The 17,964-nt window shown below is 54.4% G+C and overlaps 1 protein-coding gene across 4 annotated transcripts; it reads left to right on the forward strand.

The window, feature by feature from the left end:
• The first annotated feature begins 1,676 nt into the window (after positions 1 to 1,676).
• Cant1 (calcium activated nucleotidase 1) lies at positions 1,677 to 15,306 on the forward strand. Of its 4 annotated transcripts, XM_060386305.1 has the most exons (5): positions 1,736 to 1,871; positions 2,487 to 2,638; positions 9,859 to 10,517; positions 12,468 to 12,671; positions 13,303 to 15,306. In XM_060386305.1, the coding sequence occupies exons 3-5, from the start codon at positions 9,881 to 9,883 to the stop codon at positions 13,671 to 13,673; spliced, it is 1,212 nt and encodes a 403-aa protein (XP_060242288.1). In that variant the 5' UTR covers positions 1,736 to 1,871; positions 2,487 to 2,638; positions 9,859 to 9,880; the 3' UTR covers positions 13,674 to 15,306. The 4 variants fall into 4 exon arrangements, with proteins under 4 accessions (XP_021495602.1, XP_021495594.1, XP_060242288.1 ...); XM_021639927.2 differs by lacking the exon at positions 2,487 to 2,638 and having other exon boundaries at positions 1,677 to 1,828; XM_021639919.2 differs by lacking the exon at positions 2,487 to 2,638 and having other exon boundaries at positions 1,716 to 1,871.
• The last annotated feature ends 2,658 nt before the right edge of the window (positions 15,307 to 17,964 follow it).

A 17,964-nucleotide genomic window follows, 5' to 3' on the forward strand; every position in this document is an offset into this window, starting at 1 on the left:
GCACGGAGATATGAATTCAACCCCCAGAGATCATGTTACAAAAGAGATGAGTGTGGTGATAGAACCCCAATACAAGAGAGACAGAAACACTTGAGTCCTGAGGCTTCCTAGGTAGCCAGGCCATCCAGAAACAAGATAACAAGATGGCTGGTGCCAGAGGTTGTCTCCTGGCCTCTTGGGGGAATGCACACACACGTGCACCTGTGAATATATAAACACACACACCACAAATGCTCTCCGCCCCCTCTGTGTGTGTGTGTGCGTGCGTGTGTGTGTGTGTGCGTGCGTGTGTGTGTGTGTGTGTGTGTGTAAGCACCAGATATCTCAGGACTCACACCTGTAATCTCACTCAGGAAGCTGAGGAAGAACGATCATTGCAGTTTTGCAACCAGCCTGGGCTACACAATAAAACCCTGTTTCAATCAAAACAAAAGATTTATTAATGTGTGTGTGTAGCCGTGTGCATGTGTAATCAGGCAAGGAGAGAACTTTTGGTGCCACTAAACTGACAAAATTAAACTGCCGTGGAACGCTGACTGCCATCTACCTCAAAGTTTTATTTCATCTTATAAAGGTTAAACCAGGCAGAACTAAGAAACGCATTATTTAGAGCCACACAGCCATGTGCTAAGACTGCAGAGGAAGGCAAGAAATGATGAGCACGCTATTCTGGACCATCCCTACATGTGCTTTTGTGGGGGTGTAAGGAGAGGAGCTGGGAATGGGAGGGAGTACCCGGGGTGCTTTAAAAATATTGAGAGTAATCTGTTATTCCCTGCGTGGAAAAATCACTGATAAAGGGTGTGATTGGGACTCGGTTTGGTCTGACAGGAAACATCAGCGAATTCAGAAAGATCTGGCCCCCATCCCAAGCACAGAGGAGGGAACCCAGCAAGTTTCCGTTTTAACAAGTAATTTAGTATATGTTCTACCGTTACTTGTGTCCCATAGGACATCTCTTAGAGAAATCACAAGAATCTAGCAATAATCGTGGCTGCTAGACAGGCAAGGGTGTAAGAAATGGCTGTTTTTCCACTGCGTGCGGTTTGTATATTTTGAATTCGTCCCCCTCGTGCATCGGTTACTTCCCAGAAGGCTTTTGGGAGACCCCGAGATAAGCCTGACGTGCTGGAGGCAGAGTTAACGTTCTCTGGGTGATGAGGGCCTTTCTTAAAGAGTCCTGCTATGCTACCACTGTCTGGGACTGAACGGGTACCAGGATGCCTGATCACACAGCACAAGAGCTCAGGGTTAGGCAGGGGCCCGGGAAAAGAGGAATCGGGCTCCTTCGTTGTTAAGGGTTGTTGACTGCAGTCGGCGGCGAGGACACACCGCCCTCCTCATCCCGCGCAGATCCCGGTCCTGGTTGTGGAAACTGGACAGCAATGTGCTTTGGCCGGCTGAAAGAGCTCAGAAGAGGGGCTGAGAACTAAGACGGCAGAGAGGGTCCGAAGTTCTGAACTTCGTGAGACGAAAGCCGGGAGGACCAGGGAAAGAACCCTGGAGCTTCTGGTGGTGAATGACAGCCACCTCCAGCAGCCGATTTCCGGGTCTCAACTGCGGGCCCCAGCGAAAAACTACGACTCCCAGCAGCCCCAAATTCGGCCCGCAGACGCAGAGCAGAGACTCGGGGGACGAGACAAAACACATAGAGCAAAGGCTGCCGGGAAGACGTGGCTCTAGGCCGGGCGCCACGGAGTGGGACGCGGGGACAGAGCAGAGGCTGCCGGGAGCGCGCGGCCAGAGTGGAGCGCAGGCGCGGAGCAGAGGCTGCCGGGAGCGCGCGGCGGGGCGGAAGTGGCCGCCTGCTCTGTCCGGCCCTACGCAGGTAGGCGGCAGCCCGCGGGCTCCGGAGCCAGGCTCTCAGCTGGGTGAGTGACGGCGCGCCCGCGGCCGGGTGCCCTCCCTCGCCGTGTTCTGGGGCCTGTCGCCGCCCGCACCCGTCCGGCCTGGTCTCAGGCACCTCAGGTTCCCTCCGCAGCTAGCCTGTGACCGGTGCTGGACAGACATCTTACCCCCTTTGGCTAGTGTGGGAAACCTCCCCCCTCTGAGCGTGCAATACTATACCCCTGAGGAGTAGTGTGAGACTTCTTCCTCTTTTGACTGACTGACATGCTCCAAGCGCCCCTGGCGACACCCCGTTCCCTCCGTACCAGGCCTGGGCAGGGCCTCTCCAGTCTGGCACTTGACCACACCTGTAACAGACCCACCTGTCCACCCCATCCCGACCTGTAACTACCCACCTGGCTCTTGCTTTCATCGAGATTGGACCTTCCCCTGGGCAGCACAGTGCAGGGTCTATCATTTTTTTTCTTCCCAACTATCCACATTCCCTGCCCCTTCTGCGCACACCCCTTTATTCCCTTCCGGCACATATGACCCCAATCTCGGCTAGGTTCTCCCAGCCTCAAGACTGGAATCCCCTGGTCCATCCTTGCTAGTTGGTGTGGTAGCTTCTTCCACCTAACAGCCCTTCCTTCCCTTAGTACCCAGGACACACATCCACCTCCAGCAACCCCAAGCAGTCACTCAGGAGCACCTCAGTAACCAGCCTGGAGCGTAGACCTGGGAACCTGCTCTCATGGTGTCCATGGGACCTGGCTGGCCAGCACTTACAAGGGAGCATACGCTGCAGGAGGTGCGTTGATAGCTCCTCCCTGCCTGTCTGTGGGGCTCGACTGAGGAATGTCCTTCTGGACTGGCCCACAGACCCTTCTTCCAGCTGTCCCTCAGACCTCAGCCTAGCAGTCCTGTTGGGACCTGTGAGTGTAGCCTAATTCCTTCTGGATAAGACAAGGGATTTGTGTCACGTGAGGCCTGGAGCATCTTTGTTTGGCTAGGGACAGAATTCTGGGAATTTCCTTGCTTTCTTTGTTCCATTTGACCTGTTCTCAAAAGATCAATGTTTCTTGCAATTGAGTGGACCACATAATGTGGCCATATTGTCCCTCATTCCCATTACCACTTAAAATATCCTACGTAGCTAAGTGTCCTTCCCAGTACAGTTGCAGCCTTACTTCCACCGGCCTGCAGCAGCTCTATGGAGGCATTGATTTAAGCTGTCGGTACTTGAGACCATTTTCACCAGCCTGTCCAACAGCGCAGGCCATTTACTGTGCCTGCCGAGCAGAGGACAGGAGGAAAGGTCTAGAGAGTGGTGGAGGCAGGCGTCGCATTTTCACCCTCCACCTGAATGTGGCATGTGTGCCCACGTAGCTCCCACAGACTCATGTGACCCTGTCACCTGTGTCTCAGCATTCTTTGCTGTGTGGCTGTCTTCACGGTGTCCCAGTGCATTAGCGTGTGCTCTTTGAGAACAGTGGTGCAGTTGTCCACACTCCCTTCCTCTCCGTAGAGTAGCACCAGGGTCTCTATTAGAAACCAATGAGTGTGAGACTTTCTGGACAGCTTGTCTCAAATGCCAACATCGAAGGAATGAAAACCCTGTATACTGACTTCAGAGACTTTTTATGTTGACTTTCCTTTAAATCAATACAAGACAGATAGGCTGGGAAAAAATCCTAGAGAAGTCTGCATGGAAAGGCCTTAGAGTTCCTGTTGATGGACCCTTGTCTTGATTCCCCCTGTCTGTCTTTAGTAAGCACAGCCATGAAGTGCTTCAACTGTGTCCAGTGTGGACAGGGCCACAGGAAATTAGCTAGAAGCTCAACCAGCTCTGGTGCATTGAGAGTGAGCAACTGTGAGCAGTGAGGTACAGGTGAGCGTGAGGTGGGACCCATCAGAATGGTTCTGAGGGTCTTGTCATTGTCCCAGGAGCCAGCACCAAGGGGAGCTCCAGGACAGTGCAGATGGTACCTCGGTGCAGCTGTGCACTCTGGGAGTGAGTGCCTATCTGAGTTGGACTGGGATTGTCAAACCCCTGTATTTTCAGGCATGCTGGCATCCAGGGTTGGGGTGTCACTTTTACCTGGAGGGCAGCTCCTTTGCTAAGTTCCTCCCGGGCCACTGGGGACACAGGCTAAGCAGATGCAGCAGTGTGTGATGCCACGGTTGAAAACTGGGGAGTGTTCTAAAGCCTTTCCACCAGGCGGGGCCTGGAAAAGTCCCTCAAAATGAAGAGTAGTGAGCCTCAAAATGGCCATGTCCGCCTCACCCCCTAGCCCCTGACTGTGCTGCCTTGCATGGAAAGGGAATTGAGGCTGAGAAGATCCCACCTGAAAACAGGGAGGCTTACCCGGGAGGAATTTGATCTTGGGGCCCTCAAAGCTAGAAGAGGGAGCAGAAGAGCAAGAGGGAAAGACTGCAGAGCGCCACCTGTGGGTATCAGCATTGCTGGCTCTGCGGGGGAAGAAGGGGCTACAGGCAGGGGCTGAGCTCAGCTTACGGATGCTGGCAAAGGCCAGGGACTGGATCATCCCCAAGAGCCTAGCCTTTGGGCGTAGCCCAGTGAGGCCAAGCCAAACTTCTGCAGAGCTAGGAAATAAAATAATAGTGTGTGATGTTTCAGCTCTCATGTCTGCACTAATTAGTTACAGCCCCAGCGAAACCAGTGCACTCCTACTGAGTAGCTGACTAAAAAACAGGCTGAAAAAACTCAGCTGCCCCCAGCAGTACAGAAGTTGACTCAGGAGAGAATTGTTACTGCCTTTGTATGTTTAACACGGAGGGGGGTGCAGATGTCAGAGATCCCGGAGCCACACTTGGCCTTTGAGAAGGATCTGAGAGCGAAGAGGAGTGGCCTCCATAGTCCCTAGCGCAAACATTTGCTTTCTTCCTCCTTTCCCTGGGCTGTCCACCTTGTCTAAGTTAAGAAAGGAATTCTTAGGTACAGTGCTGAGCTTGGTAAAGCACGAAAGCAGGAGCCAGCTTCCATGTCCAGGTGCCTTACCCGTGGCAGCACACAGGTGTGTGCTTCTCAGGACCTGCCGTCAAAGGCCCTGGCTGGCTGTCTCTTCCTTGCCCAGTCTGTGCTGGTTAGGGGCTTTGTGCTGTTCCATGTGGTAAGAGAGTGAGCGTCAAACCGAACAGAGCAGATGTGTGAGGCCTGTCCACTCTGGTGTGGAAGGAGTTGGGGGAGCCCTTTTCTGCAGGTGTTAGGAGTGGTGGCCAGAAAGTAGCACTAAGAACTGCCCTTCCTTGTCCTGAAGGGGAGGAGTCAGTTTTGGCAACTGCCTTGAACCTGTTTGAGTTGCTACCTGTCACGGGACACACAGTCACACACACACACACACACACAGAGCATTCGTGAAGAAAGCAAGAAGGAGACAGGCCACGTTGGCTGTCGTTCTGCAGGGTGCTGTATAGACCCAAGGATGCCCATGGAGGTAGGTGCTCTCTGCCCATCCTCTTCCTAACAGTTTGGCCAGCAGCCGTGGCAGCTCCTGGGTACACAGGAAAAAAAACATTTACTTTTTGGCTTGTTGCTTATTCCTTTCATTGTCTAGAAATGTCCTTTGGGTTGGAAAGACAGATTTGTGTGTCTAATAAGGAAGTGAGTTATGGATGGCCTTGCAGTTTTATGCCTGAGGATAATTAACTCTTCAACACCCACTGCACAGGAGGATTGGGGAGGAAAGGGGACCTTGTACCTTTTGGATGATAACTACTTTCCAGCTGTGTCACACTGGAGGGGGGATGGGTCAGGAAGAAGAGTGGCAGCAGGGTGCCTCTGAGCCGGTCTGCAGGCCATGGGCCAGTGCCCTTAGCTGGCCTGGAAGGAATTGTGACTCTACAGCTCTTGGGTTGGAACAGGCCATGCCTCAGGCCAGGTAGACAAACTTGTCACAATCATGCAGATCCCATAATGGCCTCAGGGTTCCTATGTGGGGCTGGGAGGAGGCAAGCCCACACCTGTCCTTTTCTGGGACTGTTGTCCATCTTGTCCCTTGCTACCAAGGCCTCCTGTCTTGTGTCCTTGACAACAGCTACAACCACAAGACACAAGTCAGTCTTAGGTACTAAGCAGCTGGTGTTGGAGGACACCAATGAGAAGGCAGTTGACTTGGAGTTCTCTTCCTAGGAAGAAAAGAGGAAGACCAGTAGAAGGGCCTTTGATGGAGGTGTTCACAGGTTTCTGGAAGACAGACAGAAGTTGGTAGAAACCTGCTATTGTGGAAATAGTAGTACCTTCCATCCTTTAACCAAAAATGCCTGAGCCCCAGAGGTTCCTGCCCTCCTTTTGCTCGTGGAGAGTCTTCTTGGCCAATCCCTTCCCATGAGGTATGGGTTGCCCTGGATCTGGTGGTCCTTGGGCCACTGTCAGAGGGTCTTTGTTCCTACGGTGCTATGGAGAGTAACATATACAGTGGCCTGAGGTGGCCTGCATCCTCACAGGTCTAGAGAGTCATTGACCCAGAGTACTTGGTCCCATTGTTATTGCTACAGCGCCCAAATTAGAAAGCAGGGCCAAAATTAGGGTGTCCTAGAGTTCTTTCTAAAGGTTCTGGAGAGAACTCATCTTTGTCCTCCCAGCTTCTCAGGCATTCCTTGGCTTGGAGCCATATGAATACCCCAACTTCTGCCTCTGGTCACGAGCCTTTTTCCTTTAACACCCCCCTCCCGACCTTTATAGAAAACACATGCAAAGGCTCAGCACTCAGGAGGCTGAGGCAAAGGCCAGACCCAGACTTGAAATGAAAAAAGAAATGTCTATGATTGGGTCCACCTGGACAGCCTCCTCACTGAGGCCCTTAATCGCTCCTACAAAATCTGCCTTGGCATGGAAGGTTCCTGCACAGGGACAGTAGCAGCCTCCCACAGTAGGGATAACTGGCTGTATGAGGACACATGGTCAGAGGGGCAGCACAGAGAAAGCATGACTGGCATGGCACTTGGAGGGGGTTCTAGATGGCCTTGTGTGGTCAGAGGGGATGTGCATCCCAGGTAGAAGGTCACATGTGTTGTCTGGACACATAGACTCTGGATTGGCAGAGCTGCGCTTGTCTGAAATCATGGTTTGTGGAGGCTGGTCTGAAACACAAAGCCAGGCACTTTGAAGCTGCGACTAGTAAGGAGAGCTTGCAAGTAAGAAGGGCTAACAGGCGTCTCTCCCTCCACATCCAGCTTAACTGTCAGCAGGTGTGGGAAGAAAGACCTGCAAAAGGGAAGCCCTTGTTTGAGGTCTCTAACTGGTCAGTGGCAGAGCAACAGTTTGGACCCGGAAGTTCTGGAGCATTAGGTCTGAAGTCTGGGTGATACAGGACCAGGCCCAAGGCTTTGGGGGAAAAGAAGAATGCAGTCTGCTCCTGGGATGGTCTGGGGCCCTGGGAAGCCCTTCCCTAGCAGAGAGTTCTGCCAAAAAGCTGCTTCATACCCACTGGCCTGCAGTCAGGGGATGTGTGTAGGCAACAAGGACACACAGAGTAAAGAACACGGCGCCTGCCAGCCTGTGGGCCAGCAGAGAGGACTCCCCGGCTCTAGGAGGGGCAGCCTGAGAGCCACAGAAAGCTTGGGCATGCAGACCTGAGCCTATGGCTGCAAGAGGGAGGGAAGTGTAGTGCTTTTGAGATGGAGAGTGGGGTGCTGGGGCAGAGGTGAGGGGACCTGCTCCTCCACAGACATGGAGGTTCTCGGTGTCCCTGAGAGGCCAGTCCAGGAGCACACATGAGCTAGACAAGTGGACATGATGTCTGCAAACCAAGGGAGGGACCCAGGAACCAGTGTCAGCCCCTGGGATAGCCCATAGCGTCCCTCTACCTGAACAGAGGTGTGGGCATATGGGCTGCACCCCACCTTGGCGGCTGTAGGAGCCTCTTGGTGCAGGTGGGCTGGTGACGAGCAGAACAGTAAGGGTGTGGTGGCTCACAGGAGTACAGTTTGTTGAACAGGAACAAGCAGAAGGGTTCCAAAGACCAAGGACGATGACGTGTCATAGTATGTGGCGCTCTATACTGTAGTCACGTCTGTTGGGCCTGCTGCTCATGTCTGGCAGCTGAGTGGCTTGTTCGTCAGGGCCTTTGTCTAGAGTGTGCACTTCAGAAGGACTAACGGAACCTCACCGTGTGTTGATCTCTCAGTCCATCAACAGATGTGTGCTCATTTTGCCTTGGCTACTAGCTCTGAGCTGGGTGCCAGAGGTGGAGCAGGAAGCCCTGGGTTGGTGAAGCTCCCAACAAAAGGCGAGCAGATGGAGGAGTCTCCTAGGACCCCTGGGGGTGTGAGAGAAGCAGCTGTGCAGAGCAGGGCAGCCGTCCTGGGTGAGGGGATGGTGTGAGGCTTGCTCTGGAAATATGGACCTTCATGGTGATCACGGACCAGGAGGGACCAGGGAGGACCATGCAGCCATGAAGATCACATGGCATGTAGTGCTGGCTGATAGGTGGCAAAGGGCTCTCAAGAGGACTGGGGCAGACTGTCGGCATGGTTTGGGTGAGGGGTGGTAGTGCAGATGGGTAGTTAGTCAGACAGTTTTGGATGGAACAGGCTTCCAAATGGGGAGCTATTACTGTGTGACAGAAGTATAACATTCACACCAAAACTGCACTTTTTCTTCAGTTTGCTGTGGAAATTTTTACTTGGTTGTGGTGTTCATGGCAGCCTCAGCCATTCCTGAGGAGGATTGGGTTGATCGGCTTGAGGTTGGGGAGCTCAGACTTATATTTTGAAATAGTGCCTAAGGTGCAAGTTGGAATTGGAGCATGGCAGCAGTTGACACCTGGCAGGGCTCAGTACCGTTCCCCTGAAGCCATGTGACAGGAAAGACTGTGTGAGGCGGAGCCTGAGTGGGTCCCAAAGAGGCACCACAGACATGGGGTGGGGACACCTGGGGGTAACCAGTTCTGCAGCCATTGCTAAAGGATGGCTGTGTTGCAAAGTGATCACAGCACAGCAGCCCCATAAGGGCACAGAGCCTTCTGCCTTTGCTGTGAACAGCAGGTCCTGCAACCACTGTTCCCCTTGGACCTGACGTTGGCTACTAAAACCTGAGCACACCCAGGAACCAGTGGCCTGTGAGCAGCCCACAGCATGGGCAGAGAGCCCTCTGCAGCCACCAGACACCAGAAGCTTGTAATTGGAGCACATGGGCACCCCTCAGACCAAAGCTACAGGAGCCCCCAGCCTTCCCAGGGGCTGTGTGCAGCATGGACACAGGGGCTGTGTCCATCCATTCTTCTGATCTGTGGAGGCAGTGGCTGTGGCCGGTGTGCAACAGCCTTCATTACATCCAGATGAAGGACTGAGGGCCTGAGTAGCGACTGTGCCTTCTGGGCAGCTGTCTGGAGACACACACCTCTCCACCACAGCCAGCGTTGGCTTGGAGGCTTTGTGCCACTGGTATGGTCTGCTAGGAGCAGGCAGGGCAGGTAGTGGTGAGGAGGTGGACTTCCCAGCTTCCTTCAGTGTTCTGGGACTGTAGCTGTGCCACAGTGTAGAGCCCAGCTTGGGTCTAGAACCAGAACCCTGCCCCAGGTTAGAAGTTGAGCAGCATGCAAGACTCAGTCCCTGCGCCTGCCGTGCTAATAAAGAAAAGTGCCAAGCGATAGCGCCAAGAACTGCCGTGCGGCCTCTTTGTGCTGGGCCGTTACAGGGTCTGCCCGGGAGGTAAAGGCTTGGTGGCCGCAGGCTGCTGCGTGGGAGGCGCTGTTGGGGCGCTGAGGCTGGGCACCAGTGAGTGTCGCCATACCTGAGAGCAGGGTGGTGGGGGAGACTGAGTCAGGCTCAGACCTGCTCCTCTGTTGCAGTGGGCCAGCTTGCAGGCCCTGGCCCTCACTAGCACACCCCTCTGCTTGTACTTGGAAATACTTGCCACCCTGCTGAATAAGAATAGCTGACTTCATCCGGGGCCGGGGTGCAGCCGGGACCCTGCTGCCACGAGTGCTGTCTTCAGTCTGTGTGACTGGGGGCTGGAGAAGCAGCGCCCGCCACAGCTCACTCACTGCTCTCCCTTCCCCGATGTAGGTCCTGCCCAGCGTGCAGTCTGATGCCCATCCAGCCCTGTGACCACCGGGAATGGAATGAGCCTATGCACTCCCTCCGGATCAGTGTAGGGGGCCTTCCTGTGCTGGCATCCATGACCAAGGCCTCGGACCCTCGCTTCCGCCCCCGCTGGAGGGTGATCCTGACATCCTTTGTGGGTGCTGCCCTCCTCTGGCTGCTGTACTCCCACCATCAGGCCCCAGTCCTGGGAAGGACCCCCACCCACAATGCACACAGCTGGAGGCGCAGCCAGGAGCGTGTCTCTCACTACAATGACACCTACCCCCTGTCACCCCCACAGAGGACTCCGGGAGGGATTCGGTACCGAATCGCGGTCATTGCTGACTTGGACACGGGGTCCAGGGCCCAGGAGGAAAACACTTGGTTCAGTTACCTTAAGAAGGGCTACCTGACCCTGTCGGACAGTGGGGACAAGGTGACCGTGGAGTGGGATAAAGACCACGGAGTCCTGGAGTCCCACCTGGCAGAAAAGGGCAGAGGCATGGAGCTCTCTGAGCTGATTGTCTTCAACGGGAGACTCTACTCCGTGGACGACCGCACAGGGGTCATCTACCACATCGAGGGCACCAAGGCAGTACCCTGGGTGATCCTCTCCGATGGCGACGGAACCGTGGAGAAGGGTGAGTGGAGCTCTCTTTGGGCTGTGCTTCCATCGGCTGTCATGTTCCTTACTGCTGTGGCAAAACTGACGAGAGTAACTTAAGGGGAGAAGGGTAAGGGCTCAGTGTGAGATATAGTCCACCAGGGTGGGGTCATGGCGACAGCAGTGTGAGGAGCTGCTCCCGCTGCCCTCAGGAGGCAGAGGTGAGTGCTGGTATGCAGCTTACTCCTTCTCACCCAGCCCAGGCCCCAGCCCGTGGACAGTGCCACCTACATAGGGTGAGGTTTCCTGCCTTAGTTGGCTCGTCTGGAGACTCCCTCAGTGATCATGAATCCCATCAAGGGACAGTCCAGATCTATCACAGAAAGTAACCCACGTGCCTGTTAAAGGCCCTGTACACGCAGAAGGTGACGACTGATTCAGCTCTGCCCTACCCTCCCACCCACTCACCTCTGCCCTTAGCAGAGTTTTACCGCAAATACATGGAGCTGTTTCTAGAAGTTTGAGCTGATCACTGGGAGCCCTTTTCAGAATGAGCCAAGGCTGTGTGCACTGCCTCCCTTCCCCTCCTCTACTCTGGTCCTTGTCATGTCTTCAGAGGTGCTCCTCCCACCAGGTGGCTCACTGTGATCCCAGGCCCAATTCTCAGTTTATTGGGACCACAGGTCAACTGCTGCTACCCCGCCTTGCTCTGAACACAGTTCAAGGGTCTGTGTGCTGAGCAGCAATGACTCCTGGGAATAGAATCCGGTATTAGCCCCATGTGTAGCAGAGAGGGAGGGAGTGCTTCCACAGGACAGAGCTGCCTGAGCCCTCAGCAGATCTCGGAGCAAGCCGAAGATCACCACAGTCTCCCTGCAGTGGAAGGGCTGCATTAATCCCCTGCGCTCTCTGCTCGGCCCAGCCTGGTGATAAAGTCTCTCGTGTTTGTCCAAGGCTGAGCTCTAGGGAGTGGGTGTCTCCACCTAGGTATCATGACTGTGTCACTCACACATTCCGTGCCCATCACGATCAGGGTTATAAAATTGTGTTGTGTGGGTAGTTCTTCCTTCTGAACGGGAAGAATGCAGGCTAATGGGGTGCTCAGGGCTGAGCAGTGACTGTAAATCCAGGAGGGTCAGAAGACTGGCAGATGGGGAAACTTCTCATAGAGGCAGCTCAGAAGACTCATGAGGTCACTGGGGGGTACCAGGAACCAAGCTGGTCCCTCCAGAGCTACTGTAGGATGTGCCAGAAGCTGCCATCCTCTTTCAGTGGAGAGGTGGGCATGGCCCTAGCTCCCCAGGGGCTAAGGAGCTCGCAGGAATGTTGGAGACAATGTGTTTGGGAATGTCAGGAAGATGAATGTGCTGGAACAGTGCAGCAGGAGGCTTGGGTACAGTCAGTCAGTTAAAGGCAGCTTCAGAGTCAGTGCTCTGAACTAAGACAAGGATGGGAACAATCACTGCCTGGTCTGAAAGACCCTGTCACCCTGCTTTCTCCCTCAGCTAAGGGAAGAACAGACTCACATGATGGTGGTCTACAACCCTGGCAGGCAAGAGGCAGGAAACGGGTAGTCCAGTGGTTAGGTATCAGCCGTGGCCCATGTGTCAAAGAACTGCCACAGTACTTGAGAGCTTGGACTGCTGCAGCTCACCAGGCTCCTGAGGCTGCTGACATCACACACAGACTGGGATAGGGGTTGCTGAAGGGTGAGTGGAGAGCTGGGAAATCTGCGGATGGTCTGGTGTGTTTTTCGAGTTGGTAAACGGGCGGTGGGGCTCCTTGGAAGGAGAGGAGAGAGAAAGAGAGCACATGGGCTTTGGGACTCGACCCAGGGCTCTGCCGGGCTCCTTTCTAGGCCTCTCATGCCAGCCTCAATGGAGCCCCAGCGCCTGTTCACGCCACTCTGCAAGCAGCTGACAGCACGGGCAGGAGGCAGGCTGTCAGGAGAGGGGCCCAGGTCTCACGCTCACCCCTCTTGTCCCAGGCTTCAAAGCTGAGTGGCTTGCTGTGAAGGATGAGCAGCTCTATGTGGGTGGCCTGGGCAAGGAGTGGACCACCACCACAGGGGAGGTGATGAACGAGAACCCTGAGTGGGTGAAGGTGGTGGGCCACAAGGGCAGCGTGGACCACGAGAACTGGGTATCCAGCTACGATGCTCTGAGAGCTGCGGCCGGGATCCGGCCACCAGGTAAGCGGCCTGTCTCTTCACACTCCCAAGTTCAGAGCTCTCACAGCCTGCTCAGTTCTGCTGATGGTAATCATTGGCTCTTTCCAGTGAGCCATTTGTTTCTGTCCCTTGCTGGTCTCCACAGTGGCCCCTCATCTACAAAAAGGGTTCCTAGCCTAGAGCCCTCCTAAGCAGAGGAGGGGATGGTGGGCCTAAGCTGCTCCCATGGGCTCTGAGGAATGTGACCTTTGAATGGAGAAGCCTGAGTCAGATGTGAGGCCAAGTCAGCAGGGAGACCCAGAGAACTATGCCATGATGAAGTGGGAGAAATGGGCTTCCCTCAGCTTCGTGGCTGCTGCTCTGCCTTTAGGATCCCCCTTTTGACTCTGACCTTCTGTGTGCCCTGTGACTAGCACCAAAATAACAGGGCAGCCTGGGGACACAGGGCAGCCTGGGGAGGAATGCTGTACTGTCTGGCTAGGCTGCATGGGCTGCATGGTTGTCCCAAGTAACTGAGAGCAGCTACAGATTAGAGGACTGTGAGTGAATGAGGCCCCAAAGTGTAGCCTCTGGGGTGGCGAGACCCTTGAGAGGAAGGGCTGTGTGGGTTAGCAGGGTAGGTGGTGACTGTGGGTCTGTGCTGCCACCTCAGGCTACCTCATTCATGAATCTGCCTGCTGGAGCGACACACTGCAGCGCTGGTTCTTCCTGCCACGCCGGGCCAGCCACGAGCGCTACAGCGAGAGAGACGATGAGCGCAAGGGCAGCAACCTCCTGCTCAGCGCAGCCCAGGACTTCAGGGACATCTCTGTGAGGCGCATAGGGGAGCTGGTTCCCACTCACGGCTTCTCATCCTTCAAGTTCATCCCTAACACTGACGACCAGATCATCGTGGCTCTCAAGTCCGAAGAGGACAGTGGCAGGGTTGCCACCTACATCATGGCCTTCACGCTGGATGGCCGCTTCCTGCTTCCAGAGACCAGGATTGGTAGTGTGAAGTATGAAGGGATAGAATTCGTCTAATAGAATAAGCCCCGTGCCTAGCAGGGTGAGGGCAGATGGTCTGAGCTACCAGGACTCAGTTTCATAAAACCAGGAATGCACTTTCACTTGTTTGCTTTTTTCTTTTTTTAACTGAGAGCTGGATGCCTGGCTAAAGATTTTCAGAATGGGGAGCTGAGTCCCAGGCCGTATGACACAGCTTTGGGTGTGATGACCTGAAGCCAGGAGCAAGGGCAAGGGCCCTGTGCGGGGAACATCCAAGCAGGTCCTCAGTCCACCCAGGCCTCGCTCTGTACTGCCCCCTGGTGGTAGGGCTTGTGCAATGCTGCAGGTACCTGTCGAGCCCCTGGTCTTCTGAATCCAGCCGTGCCTGCCCTCTGCTGGCCTCGCTTGCCTTTCCATGAGTTCTCTGGCCAGTACATATTTCTGAAGCAACCAGGTGTGTTAAGCTGTGCCTGCCCTCTGCTGGCCTCGCTTGCCTTTCCATGAGTTCTCTGGCCAGTACATATTTCTGAAGCAACCAGGTGTGTTAAGCCGTGCCTGCCCTCTGCTGGCCTCGCTTGCCTTTCCATGAGTTCTCTGGCCAGTACATATTTCTGAAGCAACCAGGTGTGTTAAGCCCTGTTCTCACCCTGGGGGCACAAGGCAGTTTGAGATGGGCCTGCCAGATAGGTACCCCACCTCCTTTGTGTGACCTTGGCATTCCCCGCACTGCAGGAAATGTTTACATGGCAGGGTGAGGGCCTTACCCCTGAGGACACACCTGCCCACACAGCTGAAGCCACTCTAGCACAGGATTATTTGTGAACTGTTCGTAACTCCAGTCTCCCCTCCGAGGATTCTGGGGCTGTGCAGCCCTTTAGCGTCTGAATTATTAATTTATTTTTATTAAAGCAGTTTCTTTTCCTATAGAACAGGGTCACCAAGCCATCACACAGCGAAGGTGGAGTTTCCACATCTCCCAGCAGCGAGGGAATCACAGCCCCACAGCCATAATGGCGGCATTAGCTTTAACAGAAAGGGTCTCTGGATCCTTGGCTTCTGCCATCAAGCAGCTTCCCAAAGCTGCCATGCTTTCCACTCTCAGCAGCAGCTGAGGGAGGGCTCTGGTCCCAACAGGCCTGCCCCTGACTACAGACTGTCCCAGTGCCCCTGTTTCTCATGGGCTCCTGGTGTGTGGTTAGCAGCCCTCTCCTGGGGAGCTTCACTGCTCTTTGCTGTCACCTTCTGTCCATGTTCAAGAGAGCAAGGGCAGCAGAGTCAGGCTCAGAGGCTGTTCTGTAGGTAGCAGCCACCTCTGCCTACAACACCCTTAGGACAGGACACAGGTACTGCTGTGGGCAGAGGACCCTGATGGCCCTCACAGACCCCTTCCATGGGAAGTTAGGAGGCCACTGCCACTGGGGCCTGACTCCCCTCTGCCCAGCAGGCTGTTGCTAACTTGTGGTGACATCTTTACCTCCTCGATGTGTGTCAGCTGTGTGGGTTTGTGTGATTCTGAAGTGAAAGAGATGAAATGAAGGAGGCTGAGAGAGGCCTGGGACCCTCATGGAGGAGCCCTGAACACGCCCTCCTTTCCCTGACATGAGCACAGTGATTGTGTCATTCCCTCCCTCCGTTTGTTTTGTAAACAATAAAGTGTCAGGGAAATGTGCTTCTCTTGTCTTGTTGGCTGTGGCTGGAGGGCTCTGCCCCAGAACATCTGAACAGGGGCTGCAGGCTGGGGGTCCTGAGATGGCACCTCACCTCTGCCATTCATTGAGGCCTGGAGAGTGAAGCCCGGTCCACCTTCCCAGGCTTGGATCTGATGGGAGGAGCTGTGTGTAGAGACCGGCTCCAGCACGTCAGGCTCCAACCTATTCCATCTCTTCCCACTGTGGCTATTCCTAGAGTCAGGACATAACCTGACATGCTGGAGCCCGGACCACGGCACTCACAACAGGCGGAGGCAAAGAATAGTGACGAGCAGAGACAGGCTGGCTCAGTGTGGCCACAGCAGAGGGACAAGGTCCAGAGTAGACCAACAAGGGGCCTCGGCGTGGGTAGTGCTTGCCATACCAGCCTGACAGGCTGAGTGAGCCTCAGAACCCATGGTGGAAGGAGGGAGCTGACTGCCCAAAAGCTGCTCTGCAAACTTCTCGTGCCTCCCTCTGGCACATGTGCACACATGCACACACACACACAGATACATGCACGCTGTGGACATTTTGGTTTACAATATGTAAAATGTTTTTGTTCTAATCCCAGGTGGGCAGTTTTGGTTTGTCCACACCTGTTAACTGTCTCATGCGGATCGTGGCCTTTGCCAGCTGGAGTTAGTTGAGTTCTGAGGAATTGGAGGGGTATAAATACAACAGCCCAAAAGACGATGACTCGGTGGCTTGGAGGAGGAGGAGGAGGACTGCTTGCTGTCTGCTGTCTGCGGGTTCCCTGGACTTCGGGATTTCCTGATGGCGGATAGTGGTATTGCCCCTGAAAGGATCCTACAACCCTACCCAGCGGGAAGAGGTAAAGAGGACCACGTCCCCTTTTCTTTACAGCCTTTTCCCCTGCCTGGGGTTGGGGCCTGGAAGGGAGGCATAAGCTTTAAGGAACCCCCAAATAGAGCAGCGTTTGAAAAACTAGCACCTACACACGCACGCGCACACATAAGCAGGCACAGAGACACGTGCACACATCAAACATGCACACATGCATGCATGTGCACACAGGCACATTCGCACACCACACATGCATGCATGTGTGTGCACACAGAGGTGTAGGTGTTAGCTTTTAACCTTTATTTTATTTGGGGTTCCTTAAGCCTCTACCTCCCTTCCAAGCCCCAGCCATAGGTAGGAGAGAAAGAAGGTTAGAAGGGACGGGGCGAAGACCTCTTTAGACTTACCAATCTCAGTTCCCAGGATAGCCAGCAGTCCAGCTAACCAGCAGCCTTCTTTCTCCGCCCATCTGCCTCCTCAGAGCCCTCGCTCTCTGGGATCTCATATTTATAGCCTCCCAGAGTCCTCAGAATTCCACTAACTCCAGCTGGCAAAGACCGCTCACCTCTCCGAGCCCACGAGGCTCTTACCAGCTGTTACCCACCGCGCATAAGGCATTTTATCAGCCATGGACAAACTGAGGCAGTCCCATACCCCACACTTGGGATGAAAACAAAAACATATTTACCTAACATAACTGAGTTTTTAAAGAGACCCAAACTTCCACTGCACAGAGGTACAGTGACTCAAGCCCACCTTTGGGTTCCTGACACACAACTTAGGTTTAAATAGAGGGCAAGAGTTATGCATGGCTAGGCAGGTCTGGTCAAGGCGTGGTCCTGCCCATCACTGACCCATCAGTTCCGGCTCCTGTGCAGCCAGACCCCTCCAGCTGGCACCAGGCCTCAGCTTTTCCCTTCTTGGGTATGAGGACCCCTGGGAAAATCCCAGTTTCTTGTGATCCGTCACCTCAGTTACCTGGTAGGCAAGGGGAAGGATGTGGGCGCCTGTCTCTCTGTCCTCCCTGTTATCCATTTTTTCAAGAAGGCAGGCCATCCCTGAACCACTGCCCAGGGCTGCAGTAGGAACCAGTGTGCACAGGGATCACGTGGCTCTTTCGAGTGGGGGCACCTGCAAAATCTGCTGACAGATGACACTGGAGTATGCCAAAGGTGTGCTGCACCCCCCAAGGATGCACAAAACTCCCCAGGCCAAGACTGAGAGCACCCCAGAGGGGCGAGTAAGAAACGTTACCAGTATACTGGCCCCCATTTCATGAGGGGCTCCCTTAAACGGAGGCTGTTTGCTCAGACTTCACCCCATCACCCTAAGAGACCATTTCCTATCCAGTGTTGCAAAGCATGTCTGTATTCTGTGGCCAGAAGATGGAGGAGTGGGTCTGGGCTTCCAAGGCGTGGGAAGCAACAGATGCAGAGCAAAGGAAATGAGACATCAGGAGGCCCTGTGCCTTCTGGGAATTGGACAGTTATTTGTTTAGGATTTTTTAAGACAGGGTTTTTCTGTGTAGCCCAGGTTGTCCTGCAACTTGCTCTTTAGATCAGGCTGGCCTCAAACTCACAGAGATCCGCCTGCCTCTGCTGCCCAAGTGCTGGAATTAAAGGCGTTCCCCACCACTGCCTGGCTGGAAACTTCTTTCTGATACTTCTTTTCTACTGGGATCTTAACAGTTCACAGCTATCTTGGCCCTGAGGATGTGTCACCTCTGTGCAGTGTTGGGATGGTACTTGGGGTCTGCTAGAGGTCACTGTGGCCCTGATCTTTTCAGGGCATTATCCTGAAGAGGCCCTTGTGACTCTCAGGCCCCTGTTGTT

The sequence above is a fragment of the Meriones unguiculatus genome, chromosome 7, assembly GCF_030254825.1.
Source record: "Meriones unguiculatus strain TT.TT164.6M chromosome 7, Bangor_MerUng_6.1, whole genome shotgun sequence".
NCBI classification, from domain to species: domain Eukaryota; kingdom Metazoa; phylum Chordata; class Mammalia; order Rodentia; family Muridae; genus Meriones; species Meriones unguiculatus.

Coding starts and splice junctions, on each gene's coding strand:
- Cant1 (XM_021639927.2), top strand. CDS start 9,881: ATGCCCATCCAGCCCTGTGACCACCGGGAATGGAATGAGCCTATGCAC. Junction 10,518..12,467: donor CGACGGAACCGTGGAGAAGG/GTGAGTGGAGCT, acceptor CTCTTGTCCCAG/GCTTCAAAGCTGAGTGGCTT. Junction 12,672..13,302: donor GGCCGGGATCCGGCCACCAG/GTAAGCGGCCTG, acceptor CTGCCACCTCAG/GCTACCTCATTCATGAATCT.